The sequence below is a fragment of the Argopecten irradians genome, chromosome 7 (genome assembly GCF_041381155.1).
Source record: "Argopecten irradians isolate NY chromosome 7, Ai_NY, whole genome shotgun sequence".
Lineage (NCBI taxonomy): Eukaryota > Metazoa > Mollusca > Bivalvia > Pectinida > Pectinidae > Argopecten > Argopecten irradians.
Window position 1 is genome coordinate 40,923,988 of NC_091140.1, and position 15,629 is coordinate 40,939,616.

Sequence of the window (15,629 nt, forward strand, 5' to 3'; positions counted from 1 at the left end):
TACAAAAATGGGAATATTTCATTCTTTTTATAAAAGAGGAAACTTAACCCCATGTTGTGTTGAATCGAGTTCTCAGCTTCCCATTTATTTGTATCAATTAAAAACGTATTGAAATGGTCATATAACGATGATAAATGAATTTATTTTATACACATTTATAACTGTATTTAATGTAAATATGCATGTGTAAAAGAACTGGGGTCAATGAAATAAGTATGGTAGTGAATTAACCAATAATTAACATATTTATTAGAAAGGTAACATCAGTCATCATATCATATTTATCATAATATCATATCATTCATATCCAATATCGGTTGCTAATTATATGCATAGATGTTATCAAATGTAAATACAATTCAATGCATGTATTATTAAATACAGAATTTATAAGCTTTCACGCACAACCAAAAGATCAAAGCTTATCGAGAGCTTCCAATACCATATCCACGTAAATAGTCAGTATCATAAAAAACAAATCTATATTTTTTAATTCAGTAGGACATTTTTACATTTTGATACATAGAACAATGATGATTCAAATACAATGTAATGGATTTACGTTGACATATCATTATTGCTTTACATATATTAACACACTTACATTATTGCATTGCTTTATTTGTATCTGGATTCTTTCATCTAGTTTTATCTAATAATACAGGTTTCAATATCAACTTTATGATGAAAATAAAGAAGAAACTAAGGTAAATGACTGAATAATTAAATATGAAAAACAATAGCTACGTCTATAAACAATTCCTTTGTAGATATGGTTTTATAATGATATGGTAGTACAACCAGAGAAAGTGGAAAAGCTTTCACATTTGTAAGAATATAATTACACAAATTAAAGCTACGTTCTTGACACAAAAGAGTTCACAAGGTACGATGAAAACAGGATATAGTAATTTAATAATGACAGTAAAGGTCACCATGTAAAAATGATTGGAATGTAATAAAAACTTAACAGAGTAAATATCAAAGAAAACGATAGGCTTAATAACAGTTAAAACGTTAATTAATTGTTAAAAGAACAATATAGCATTATGCAAAAGTATCGATTTTATATAATAATAAAAATAGTGTAGTAGTGTAAATTATAATTCTTATCTGAGATAGAATGATTTGATTTCCCAAATTCGTGGTGTTGTTATAGACAAAACATTAAATCATTTAGCATCTGTGTAGTATACGAATGTGCTATATATTTGCCATATTCAAGATACGCACGGGGGATGGGGCGACTCGGCTTGACGTCTGCATAGGTCGGGTCATAAAATAAACTTCTTCTTTTTTTCCATTAGGACAAACACACAAAAATCGATTTGCAACGGAACTTCTTAACCCATAAACATAGTTTTATGACCTAATGATTATTTTTAAAATTAGAGTCCTACACTGTGTCTGTAATTAGCAGTACATATCCAACATCGGAAGACCAAAACAGGAAATTAGAAAACAATATCCGCCACCTCGAATACGGTACTCCGTACCATAAAACGTTCATGGTGAATATAACTTCACGTTTAAATGTTGTTTTAAGGGTTGCTAAGGAACACTAAATGTCAATAAAGTGAATGGCTTTGTATATATTGCTATTGTTCTCATGTTGGACTACAAAAACAGGCACTCGTAAGCTTTCAAATCACCATGGTACCGCACGTGAAACTGCCATTGTATTGCTCCAACTGGAGGACTAAAAGGGGTGCAGAGATGACTAAATTCCGGCTGGGGATCGGATAAATTATACACAAGAACTGATTTGAAGTACATATACAAGCGTTTATTAAATCAAGCATGTATCATACGTTCTTCCCATCGCAGAATATGTTATTTGGTGATGTTAAAACAATACATATTTCAATATGCTCTACCGCCGATGGAGCATAAATGATACTAATCATTTGAACAATAATTGGTGTTTAATCATGTATGTTTATGTATAATTAACGTAAAGAAAAATAATAAAATAATAAAATTGATTTTGCAGTTGGTGCATGCGAAATCAGTACTTAGTTTCATATAGGACATAGTGCCACGGATTTTTTTCAGGATGTAATTAATTAGTTTTAATATCTGTATCTTGAAGTAAAATCAGAAGCAGTAAAGTAAGTAACTTTTGTAACTGAAGAAAATTACAATTTCGTCTGCTTTGGGTTTTTTATTGAGAAAAACTACTATTTGTCAGATTTGTGGCGCATCTTTAATCAATCAAAAGTTGTTTTAGTTCAGTAAATTATAATCACTCTTGATTAACTCAACGTCCTATTAATAGTCAAGGCCAATTCAGATCTTGCCATGTTTATAAAACGAAGATATGTCGGAGATAAACCATCGCCCATCGATCAGTACTTGCAACTGTCCCATATAGGATTCGAACTCGCGACCCAGAAATGGAGGGCTTATGGTTATATATCGGGACATCTTAGCCACTAAGCTAGCATGACCCACAAAATTATATACAATTACTTCAGTTAAGATCTTGCCATGTTTATGAGACGAAGATATGTCGGAGATAAACCATCGCCCATCGATCAGTACTTGCAACTGTCCCATATAGGATTCGAACTCGCGACCCAGAAATGGAGGGCTTATGGTTATATATAGGGAAATCTTAGCCACTAAGCCAGCACGACCAACATAAGTATATACAATCACTCCATTAAGTAAAATGTACAAAAAAGTACAATAACAAAAAAAGGAAACAATAACCCCTAACAATACCGCATGAACGAAAAAAAAATTGTGTTCGTTAACAGGTACATCTGTTTTACAGTATTAAGTGTAAAGAAAATGCATAGATCCCCGAGTAAGGACAAATATGTGTTTATACTGATGTAAACCACTTTATTGTCGCGTAAACTGTATTTCGCATGTTCGTTATTAATAACATTTTGGAGATTACATAAATTCGCAATCAAATATTCTATTTGACATATTTGACACACTTTTTACACAATCGCGAAACATTTGCATTCATGTTCGACCTCTCATATTTTGCAAATGTACGCGAACATTTGTGTCTCGCAACTATAAAGTGGTTTTGAGTACATATATAATTTACAGAATATCAATTCAGCATTTTGATCAAGACACGTTACATGGTTATTTGATCTCAACATGTATAATATAACTCGTGTGAAAATACAAAATAATTAACTATTAGAGTTTTAAAAATGGACTAGTACAAGTGTAAAGTTATTAAAATGTGTTTGCATAGAAAAAGATTAATAACAATTTTGATAAAATCTATTATTTCATAACTACATAGTTAAGTGTACATCGAAAATTTTGTAAAGAGCTAGAAAACCATGAGATATAAAATTCTAATAACAATAATATGTACATTTGAAGTATGAATATATACATTTATTGCGGAGTTGCTATCATTATATGTACAATATAATATACACATGACATAAACATGAAATGGAATCTGATCTTAATCTTTAGATATGTTTCATATACAATGATATTTGTTTTTCTCGTGCCATACCTGATTAGCTCTGGTTTATCGAATGTAATTCATATATTTTGTCTGTTAATGAATATGAGATTATTAACACTTCCTTTGTGAGGTATGATGTAAAACGGTTACAATCAAGACGTGGCTTATAACAATCGATTTTTAGACTTCAGCTGAGACTTGAGAAAAGTGGAAGTTCCAAAGTTTTCAGTTTTCCAATTACCTTTTTCAGACATATTTTTATTCTGATATGATGGTTTTAAGAAATATGTCGAACATTTTTTCATCCACATTATACCTCTTGCTATCAATGGCATTCTTGCTAATTAACAAATTTGAAAAGTTGCTTGCAATTGTAATGTTAATGTTGATGATACAGTATACTTCATTGGAGAAATACTTTTGCATTTGTCCCATGAGAATTATGCCCCCGACTACCTACAACATTATGTTATTTACACACTGGCGCACGGTATGTTGACCGCTGGTATGATGGAATACAACCCGTCGCGAGGATTAGCAATTATTCAGTATTATCCTTGATAATGACCAATTATGACTTTCCTTACAGGTTCCAATCAATATATATAACCGACCGTATCACAACCAATATATAGCTAAGAACGATGCAATTTCCAGGTCTGTTGTCATCAATAGTAAATGTACTCCAATATATAAGTAAATAAGTGATGTCCTATTACAATGACTGTGAGGTCAGCAAGGCCAGTAGAATAATTAAACTGAAAACAAAACTCGCTGAAACTCCTCAGCATCACGCGTGAGTATCAGTATTACATATTTAAGAATTGTTTAACTCAAATATGAGATAATTTAACGATATAACCTAATACTTTTTTTAATTAATTTGTAGAAATGTATTAATTCTCCCATATGTGATAATAAAACGACAAAGATAACTAAAACTCGTTCACAAAGAAACCTTAACACTTCTTTTGATTTGAAGATATAATATAAAATTCATTTATCAAGAGACTTGTTACGATCGATTTTTTTTAGTTAAGCTACGAGTAACGGAAAGTGGAAGATTCTTTGAAAGTTGGCAGCTTTCCTACCCATTCCAGACAGAATATAAATATTTTGATTTCGTATCTGGTGGTTTTAAGAAATAACATATCGAAGAATTTTCACCTTTCCGTTAGAGAACCCGACCCACATGTTGCCAGCTTTGTCTGACGTCATAGCAGTGATCTTGACGTCACCATCCAATACTTTACCAATGACCTTGCCCGTCTGACTGTCCATTACGAACACGCATGATTCATCAGCTACTACTAAATTATCATCCTTATCGTAACACACATCCTGTGGGTGGAAGAAACAGCTGACTCCTGGATCACCGGCTTCTTCTGGACGCTTGTATTCACCGACGCCAAAAGTGACGATACTTCCATAATGTCTGAACTTCAAATTCAAATATTTGTCCAGAACCACTATGCTGTTAGGATTGGCATCCCAGTTGACAATCGCAATGTCTCCGGTACGTTGGCTTTCAGAGATTCTGTGAGGAAGTGAAAAAAGTTTCTCCCCTGATCTATCACATTGAGCGACGTCAACAATCTCCGAAATGGTCTTTGAAAACTTGACAAGTTGACCTGAACGGAGCCCCGCGATCAGGTGGTTTGATGACGTAATAGAATAGGGCGTAGAATTCGTTGTAGCGAAGGTCATAGGGTCATTTGTGAGGAAGTTTTTGATGGTATTGTTCGTACAGCTCAGCCAAATCGTCGGGGTATCCCCTTCACAGTCACAACTGACGTCACAAATTGGGAAGTCGACTTTGAGGGTTTTCAACAGCCGACCTTTGTCGGACATGAGGCGTACTTGTCGGCTAAATACGGACGACATCCAAACTTCTGCTCCTTCTGATGAACTCATAGCGTACACGTCTGGAGCCCCACTGGAAAACTCGGAAATGACGTTGACCTCTTGAACCTTCCTTTCTCCCGATTCTTTAACCTCTATTATTAACGCTTCTTTTTGATCCTCTGTTATAATCTTTCCGAATATGGTTTCTAATTGCATTGTCGTATCAGCACGATCGTTGAAGGGAAATTCTAGCTTTGACTTGAGAGGCACAGAATACACCTTTCTCCTCAATAGCTTTTTGAGAGCCTTATGTTTCTTCATGATCATTTCTACATCATTTGAAGTTAACCATTCCTGATAAGTAAGTAGCCGTTTTTCAAGTTCAGCTTTCAATCTATTCAATTTCTCCTCGTGTTGAGAAATAACTTCCACTTCCTCGTTATAGAACTCGTGCGTTTCCCGGATCAATTTCCCGGCGACCCCGTCGACGAAGTCTTTGACTTGTTTTTGTCGTGCGCCTATCCTACCCTCCACTGTATTACACTGCTTCTGTACACGATCTTCCTTGATCCTCAGTCCTCCCAGCTCTGCGTCCACATCCTCCAGTTTAGCTGCCGCTTTTTCAAGCGCCTCTTCCAATTCATCCTGTTTCTCCTTCAGAAACAGATCAGCGTCAACACATTCATGGCCCCGGTGCGAGTTAGAGACACACTTATGACACACCGGCTCATTTTTACACTTCATACAAATCATTTGAAGCTGAACCTCGGGATGTTCCTTACATAAGTGTTTGTTATTCTGTAGGGCGTGAGCCTGGTTCAACGCCATGTTAGCTTGTAGCTCAATGATATGCATGAAGGCGGGTGATTGAGGCTTTCCACCTGTCACAGACTGTAATACGTCGCCAGCCAATAATTCCCCTGAATGCGTAAAGGTACCAACCTCAATACGAGAGAGCCATCGGTCTGAGCCCCAATGAATATGACAGCAGTGAGACGCGCCAGTTTATACACCGGCTGTATCAGAGTTTTCTCGCCGCATCATTGGCGTACAGCAGCAATGTAAATGTTCCACAATGATACTCTAGAGAGTGGACTCATGTATATGGCACTCCGCTAGATCGTTGTCGCTGTATAAACTGCTACACCAATCATATAGATCCAACAGTGCAAAATAGATTTTGCTGATGAAATTTCAGATCAGAATTGCATTTGTGTAACACATAATTTCGCAAATAGTTGCTAAAGCAGCGAACAAGAAATGTTGCCATCGATTTGCTTTGGTACTAATCCCACCTGCTCACACCTCTCTATGACTAGTCTACAATTCTTCTCTACAATGGAGTCTGAAAGGAGATATTTTCATGTATCTTCAAGGCTTGTAAGCATGCAAACTAAGTTACGATATTTAAAAAATATAAAATGCTAATGAAATGCTTAAGAACACACTAGAATTATTTGAAGCGAGTTCGGATTTAAAAAATAAAGGAAATTGATTGGTATCAACTTCAATCGAATTGCTAAATAACATTGGAATAAATTACAAATTATATCGACTAGGCAAATACTTGATGAGTTATGTGAATTCCGTATAAATTAAGATAATAACGTCAAAACTATCAATGAAATAAATAAATTTAAAGCTTTGTAGGTTCTTGAAATATTATACAACCATACATGAATTCTTATTATTACAGAATTACGAAATATCTACACTAGTAAACAAGTGTCAAAGTAATCAATTCACAGTCGGAGTCATAAATACGTTTCAGTGAGTTTTATTTTATTTATGAAGGCATATCAATTTCAAATCGTTTTGTATTTATTCTAAATAACTATTGTTTGTATTTCAATGACAAGAAACCATTAGCAAAACGTTGTGGTTTGGCTTGCCAGGAAACTGCATGACAACATTAAACTTCGTTTTCGTTTTTACGTGAGCCTTATATGAAACAATGAAGTGTTATATTACTTGGACCAAGTTTATACAAATATCTCCATGATAGCTTCAATTACCTGAACGGACCTCATCCGTTTGTAATTATATATGGAACCTAAAAGTAAACATGTAATGAGAGTCCAATAAAGGCTTTTATCGTCAATACTTTGGCAAAGCATTGTTAGCTTATGCAGGGCATTCATTCACTTAAAACATCGATTTCAATCTTAAGCTGAATAGTTTTATGACTTACGAGGTCAAAGCATTTTGTTTCGTTCTATTTTTCATTAAGTATTGCATTTGTCTGAAATACTTCAAGCGTACTTCGTTGTCAATAATTAATAAATAGCATGAGCTGCTACGCTCCAGTGATCATTCTGTGCGAAATATCATAGTGATACCCATTGCAGCATGTGCATCGTCACGGTTCAATGCCCTGTCCCGTATCAGTTGTCATATAGGTATTGTGTTGTCTGGTGTAAATCGATAGAACTCCATATTTGCATCGCCGACCAATCATCTTTAAATAAACAATTTATATGCTTTTGCTTCATTTTTTACATATTAAAATATCGGATAAATAATATCGCTTTCAAAATACATGTTCGTTTTTTGTATCAAAACTAATTTCCATACAGCTAAATCATAAAAAAGTATAAAGGGCATAAAATTATTTGCTTTTCAGTCTTAAGTTAACAAAACTTTTCACGTATAGATAGTGATATTCGTCACAATGATTATCACGTGAAATATTTATACCGAGTTACTATGTCAACAATGGTGAAAGTAGCTTACATCTATTTCCCAGAGGAGCCTCCAATGCCAATTCTACCTGTAAAACAAGAGCCGTATTCATTATTCTTTGTTTGTTTTGTAAACATTAAACATTCATTATCTCGGGTACAAACGAGACGATTCACCATAGAGTTTAATTCGTAGCTATTAGCGTTAGACATTGATCTGTTATATTGATTTCCTTTTCATCAGTAGAAAAGTATTTAATACACACATACAACTAAAGAGAGTGTCGAGTCTCGCACTGACAGAGTTATGAGTCTCGCGAGATTTATGAATATTAATTTCTTTTACGAGAATTCTCACGAGATCACGAGATGATATTCCAACGTTGAAACAAGTAATTACAATAACACAAGCTTGTGTTAATAACAGCATTAGAAGTGTTGAACTTAGTCTTTTTTTATTATGCAACCCAGAAAAGAAATATTTATGATTTTCTTAGTGGAAGTATTATTGTTTTTGTTATGTTGCGAAAGAATATTGCTGGTAATAATTGAAACATTATACCCATCTGCGGCAAGGCAAATTAGCCCCTCGGTTACGACTCAGACTGTAGTACACATATTGGTCCAATGCCAAAGTTAAGGTAAAGGTATATATATATATATGTACAATGTCACTTATCATGCGAAACATGATATTAAGCGGAACGTGACATTAACCGGTATGCTATTAAATGGTTTCCATTGTATTGTACCAAGATGACACTATTATCTCTCTCTAGAAGTCTTTTGAGCTACAATATTGCAGCTAATGATCGTGATAATCTATATGAAGATTTCACATAATTTAAGTCAATATCTGAAGCTAAGTAACGTTCCTTTCATTTCTGCCATGAAACCATAGACTGTTTTCTGCTACATTAAAAAAAATATTGTAACAAGGTTTAAACTGTAATATTTGCATCATCATGTCAGGGGCGTGCATGAAGAGCAAAGGTGAACTTAAGATGGCTTGGTGTATTAAATGGCATTGTATAGCTACTATGAAAAGTATTGAAAGTGCAGCTACTCTTAAACAGATTTAATTAAAGTAGATTAATTCTAAGATTATATTTTAAAACCTAATCGGCTTTTGAGAAATTCTTAAACCGATTCATGTGACTTGTAAAATGCCATTGTTTTCTTGCATCACAAAACATGATATCGAGGAGTATTTTGGCGGACTGGATTCATTGCTCATGCAACAAACGAAATGAAAAGGCAAATCAATACAGGAAAATACCCAGTGATATATTACCATTTTGAGATGACGATTGGGTATTTATCAAAGTAAAAGGAATGTTCCTAAAAGCTTAAATTGTTCATACCATCGGGGCTAGGTTAAATGCCTAACACTATATGACACTGACATCGGAATGAAAATGGCCTTTTTTCTATTAGTTTTGCTCTAATGATCATTCTACAGGATAAATGGGGTCAATTCTTATTTCCTAGAACATTGTAATTATAGGCTGTCAAGCTGAATAGATGGATTTCGGCAGCTAAATACTCACCAGATCTCAGATCTCTCTCTGCATCTTCCTAGGCCGTTAGCTATTCGTAGAATAAAGGGATGTTATTGAATTATATCTGAAAATATTTATGGGTCAAAATTAAACATCTAAAATGAATGAATCGTCGACCTTCAAGAGCCGTTGCAAACTTTATAACAGACCTATGGTACTGAAATATAAATCCATGGTTGCAAACGATATAAGAGAAATAATGTATTAGTAAAACAACTTTGTTCGTGTTAAGAGGTGACTTGTACGTAGATTTACCATCCTCGATTTTCCAGGGTTAATATCCGTGTGTGACAACAGATGAGGCAGGTAGTGTGATCTAATAATACACATAAAAAGAATCGGATAGAGGTAAACTATCTTTGAAGTCATGTGTCGCTCTCTGTAATCTTCAGAAGAAATAACCCCTTGAATATCGAGAATGGTAAATTAATATGTATTTCTGTTTCACTGGGTTGATAAAAAGCTGACTGTGGTAAAACAAATCCTTCGCAATAGATCAAAACTGAAGTACATGTTGTTACTGAAGTAAATTTCTTTCGTAATTAAAACTAATTGAATATCGCGGGTGTTCATTGCCATTGCGTGCAGTTAAAATGATCAATTATGTCCTTACGAACTCAGTAATTTTACGGCATCCAGGATATTCATTGAAATCAATAAATTTAAAACCATGTTTTATGATATCCATTTCCAACAGTTTGATTTGTTAACATGTTAAACTCATTATCAGATAAATTCAAGTACTCAAGAGAAGCAGAACTTTAGCGAGGTTGAAATAACTTATTCATAGAAAATTTTCGGGTTTTCAAAATCGACAAAGCAAGTAGTAAAAACAAAATCACAAAAGCATAAGTACCTTGCAAAATTTTATATCTAAATTTAAAGCAAACGCACCTGGTATCTTCTTGGCATCCATAAGACACGCTATAATACGTAAAACCGTTGATTTGATAAGTTTTGCGAGATATTAAATTTCGCGATTTTGGATGGTCCGCGAATTTAGCGAAATTAAAACCCCGCAAATGTTAGCAACTATACAGATATGTGGTTACATTATCATTCTTCGATAACTTTGTTTTATTTACTATGCATGACCACCAAGTAAAAACAGATCGCCACAATTAAATGTCCTGCCATCATACACAATTAACAACCGTTTTCAATGTTTAAGTATTAGCCAAGTATTCAACTGTTTCATGATTTAGCAAAACCAAATTACCACAATAAGTTAAACAAGTAGCAGACCGTTCATACCGTAAAACCATGAAATGTCCTTACAATGTTTATTATTTCGTATTACATATCACAACTGTAGAAAAGTTACTGTAAAGTTATTAAATTTCGCGGGTGTAAAATTTCATGATTTACTACTTGGAACTTTTTCGCGGGGGATTATTACCCGAATTATCTTTGTAACATTTTATAGCGTCAATCACACGACAGACTTTAAGACGTAAACTAATTATTTTGATCAATTTCACGAGGTATTTGATTTCGCAAATTAAAATGGATTCGCAAATTTTGCGAAATTCATAGCCACGAGAATATTAGCAATTATACAGTTGATCATGCCATGACGTAAGAGATATTCACGATCCATTGTAATCCACAACCATTCGTGTCGTGTCCCTATTGTAGAGCAGGCGTCTCGAAACACAATTTATCAATCCTTATCATTCTCGAGTACTTCAAACATTATTGACAAATGATTCTATTAAAACGGCGCGAATCTATCGATTTTAAGCAAAAAGTACATTAACTTCAATATTGACCTGAAGTGAATTTCACTTTGAACTACGATTTTAGCATTGAGTAAAGTATTATTCATTTTGAATGTTATACAAATATGACCAGATACTGGTTTTTATAGAGACCCAAGGGCAGCCGCACGAAATACAAACAGCTGAACAAATATATTGCACATTACTGAATGGTTCTGATTGTAATTGGCAGGAACAATGTTATGTGTTTAGTTCCCAGAAATGGAGTAAAACATTAACAAGATGTCGATCGTTAAGGGATGTTCTGAACCAATGATTGGTTCCAAAGTGACAGGGGACTCAATATCTCCATCGTAAAGTGCGGAATATTAGATAAAAACCAGGCCCCGTGCGGAATGGGCAAAAGATAGGCCGCATAAAATGAATATTTGTTTTTTATCTATTGTTTTGGTAATGAATACACAGCAAGGAAAACAATATGTCAGTTGCAAGGGGTTCGAAGAAATACTTTCTTAATTTGATAATCGCCTTGGTGGCTAATTATGACAGAGATTAGCGTACTGGCTATGAATATTGAGGATAAAGGGGACAAAATATAAGCAGAATATTCTGTAAAATAGAAGGCATAGTTGGGAGTTAACCTTGACTGACATTCACTGTGACGTCATCCTGTCAACTTGTCCATGACGCAGATTTTTAATTAATCTAATGGTTTGGTTAAGTTTTATTGGTTCAACGTTTTATTAGCAGTGTCATTTAGGGACGTGCTGGATTAATAGATTGATGAAACCCGGAGTACACGGGGAAAAACAACGACCAGCAACTGTTCTACATGGAAATCGCGACCTATGGTGGAGGGCTCGTGATAATATGGGGGACATTTCTTGTATATTAAAAAAAAATTATTCAACAAGAATCAATTACATGGTTTCATTTGTGATAGTCTAATTTAATTCCTTATGACATCTTAACCACTCGGCTACTGCGGCTCTCGGCTAGCAATGATAAAAAACACTAGAACCAATAGTTAAAGTGGCAAACATAATTCTTCATTGATAGTCAGGTTATGGCCGTTTCTGTGATACTAATCAACACTGACGTACAATACAACACAGTTCTGTATGATTGGATTAAGCGGCAGGTCTTCATCAGTTATCTTTCGTCTCTATCTGTTGATCAATGACTGGTGTTACTTCAGCACTTTAACAGCATGAACAAAATGACTTGCATCGTCTATATTGCTATCGCGACCACTAGTTCGATTCCATCTCGTAATGCGACATCAGCACGATGTCTATTGTATTTTCTTAACAAACTTTGAGGTCATTCCTCTAACCGTCTACTCCATAAAAAGTCATTTAACTTCTCATCATTCTATATTTCCCTTCTGACTGCCCTGTTCGTATTCGCCTTATCTTTTTTGTTGTTGCCCTAAACGTCATTATCAGACTATCTTCGATTCTTTTTACCACCGTCTCTAATGTGCGGTGTCTCATCCCTCCCTATATTGCCATCCCCGATCGATAGCACCCTCGAGCTCTTGTTATATCTTTCTCCTTCGTAAAAATTGGTCCCCTTTATTCATTTCCTCATGTCGATTGCAATCCCAGCTGGACAACACACTGTTTCATCCTTTCTCTCCTTTTAATAAAACACCATGACCCTTTTTGATGTTACCGTGTCTATCGCCATTCCGGATGTGCAACACTTTCTTGTCCCCTTCCACTGTCTCTTTCCTATTTGTAAAACGTTCTTTGATACTCCTTAGCGTCTATTCCAATCGTACAGTTATTACATGGGACTCCTAGCGTTTGTTCCATGGGACCCAAATTCAGATTTCATAATATTCCTTAACTTTAAGAAATCCTTAACTTTAAATTCTCCATAGGAAAGCACTTTAGAAGTTAAGGAAAAAACTTAAGTTAATGAGCCTTCCCAAAAAATATAGAGTGTTTTCTTACGGAGAATTTTAAGTTACGGAATTCCTTAAAGTTAAGGAATTTTCATGGAACTGGATCCTGTCTCCTCTCTTTATCCCCTTTTCGCATGCCTATCACTGTCGCCATCTCTTCTCTACTGTACGACATTCTGCTTCTTTTCTCTATCGTCATTTTCTTTGTCGATCATCTTATTGCCATATCGCCATTATCGTTGTACAACATCCGTTCCTTTATTATCTTCCGTCAATCCTATAGCAACCACATTTATACAATGATCGAACCGCTTGCAATCATCTTTTTTTCATTTGGGACATCTTATCGCAAACATTCAACTCTTTTCATGGCGTTGACACAGCTGAGCAATAGTTGGGAATTTGTGTCAATCCCATTTGTATATTACCATATCTTCAGAAAGGTGTTTTTTCAACATTCGAATTAGATTCAATATATGATGCATTAATGCGTGTAGGGAGAAAACCATCGCCTAAAAGCAATATTGAAGTATCACATTCTGTAAATATACGGTCCATAATCATTCAAATACTATTAATCTCTTGCGAGTCCACCACTTGGTATGTTTGAATGAGTACTTAGTTTGATCAGCTTTACCATCATACATCGTCTGATCATTTGGTTAGCTGATGTATACCTTACCATCCAGCTGCCATTCTCATATAGAAAAGGGGCGTTATATTTCAATACTCCGTATAAGTTGTACGTGGTGATAATCGATAAATATGATTGCATTAAGCACCTCTGTCGTCGGAGTCCATACAATAACTACATTACCCCGAAATACCCGCTTAATTAATTTGGTAATGATGCGGTGAATAGTCCAATTCTCCTCGGATTTAGGAATCATAGCGCCTTACCAATCTTGGACCTTTAACATTAATCCTTCAGCAACTTTCTGTTCTAACAGAGTTTCATCCCGTCAGTATCTCTGATTTATCTGGCGAGATTTGTTTTAAGTTTTTTTTGTTTTTGTTTTTTTTTTTTGGGGGGGGGGAGTCATTTTCTGGAGTGGGGCTTCATTGCGTGGTCATTCTATGTACTGACGGATTGAAACGAAGAGAAGTAACTAGCATATCAGAATGGTCAACAAGAGAGTCCATGTGCGATTCGGCAAATACCGGATATTCGCCGGTAGTGTTGTGGGATATGGCGCCCAAATTTCATGTAGGTCAAAGATCGAATTTCAGATCACAGTAACTAATGTTGTGGAAAACTAGGTATGAATAGGAATAACTATTTCAACTAAACATATGAGCTCACGACCCCAATATAAAGTGTCAAGTAGTTTTGAATATAAAACAGGTATAGTTATCACTCCCACCGTTGCCGCCAATATACTTTGTGGCAGTCAAGTAATCGTGTGGTTGAACAATTTAAATTTCTTGCAATTGATGACGTATTTAGGTATGAAGATATCGTCAAGACAATTTGCAGGAAAAACAAAAACAGACGAGCAAAATGTTCCTCTTCCATCCTCTACCCCCTACTGCATCCGACCGATCCTCAATACTCTAGGGGTTAACATATATCACTGACGTTATATACACACCTTGACCACCATCGACACTCTAGGGGTTACTATCACTTTTATTATATCCACCCTTGCAAAACATCATACCAAAATTGAAAGCATTTAAAGAGAAACCCCTGGACAATTACTTGTAAACAGACTTACGTTTGTACGTAGACAATTTTGGGTTTTTCTTCTATCAGAACTGTAAGAATGGTCCGACTCAGCGGTAAGGCGTCAGATTCACATCCGACCGCTGATCCCCTGACACCGTGTCTATGATCAGACAGTTACGTCACACGATTAATGTGTCTGCACTGACGTTAGAATTCACACGTAAACTGTAACGCTGCAAAGATTTAATACTTATCCTAACATCGATTTTCTGTTCCACCAACTATTACCTAAAGAAACTGTCAAAGTTTTAACTTTACTTATTATTTAGGGTCACATAAACAAAACAAATTGTGTTTTAAATTTTGGATGTGATTAAATGTTTTTGCGTGATTTTTGTTGTTATTATTGTCGGTTTTATTTTCGTTTTTTGTTTTGGATGTATTTGTTTTCTTCGTTTTACTGTCGTTTTCAAAAGGATAAATAGTAAATTGAAGTAATTGATAAATATAATTAGAACGAATAAAGGCAAATGAAAATACATTTGAAAAAATATCGATTATTCCTTAATATGACATGACTTCAGAAAAGTACTACCATTGAAGCATTACAACCTAGATCAAGACAAATGACGTCCAGGAATGAAAAAAACAACAACTAATATCTAGTCAGCGATTAGAGAAGCTGAACCTAGCTGACGCGTGTAAGGCGACAAGATTGGGCTCTTTAAGATAGTAAATGGAGTAAATTATCAGGAATGTGGCACTTATTATTTTTGGGTCACATAAAC

General features: G+C 35.0%; 1 protein-coding gene across 1 annotated transcript; it reads right to left on the minus strand.

The window, feature by feature from the left end:
* Positions 1-250: 250 nt before the first annotated feature.
* LOC138328442 (uncharacterized) lies at positions 251-6,256 on the minus strand. The gene has a single exon (XM_069275249.1). The coding sequence runs from the start codon at positions 6,149-6,151 to the stop codon at positions 4,589-4,591; it is 1,563 nt and encodes a 520-aa protein (XP_069131350.1). The 5' UTR covers positions 6,152-6,256; the 3' UTR covers positions 251-4,588.
* Between the last annotated feature and the right edge of the window lie 9,373 nt (positions 6,257-15,629).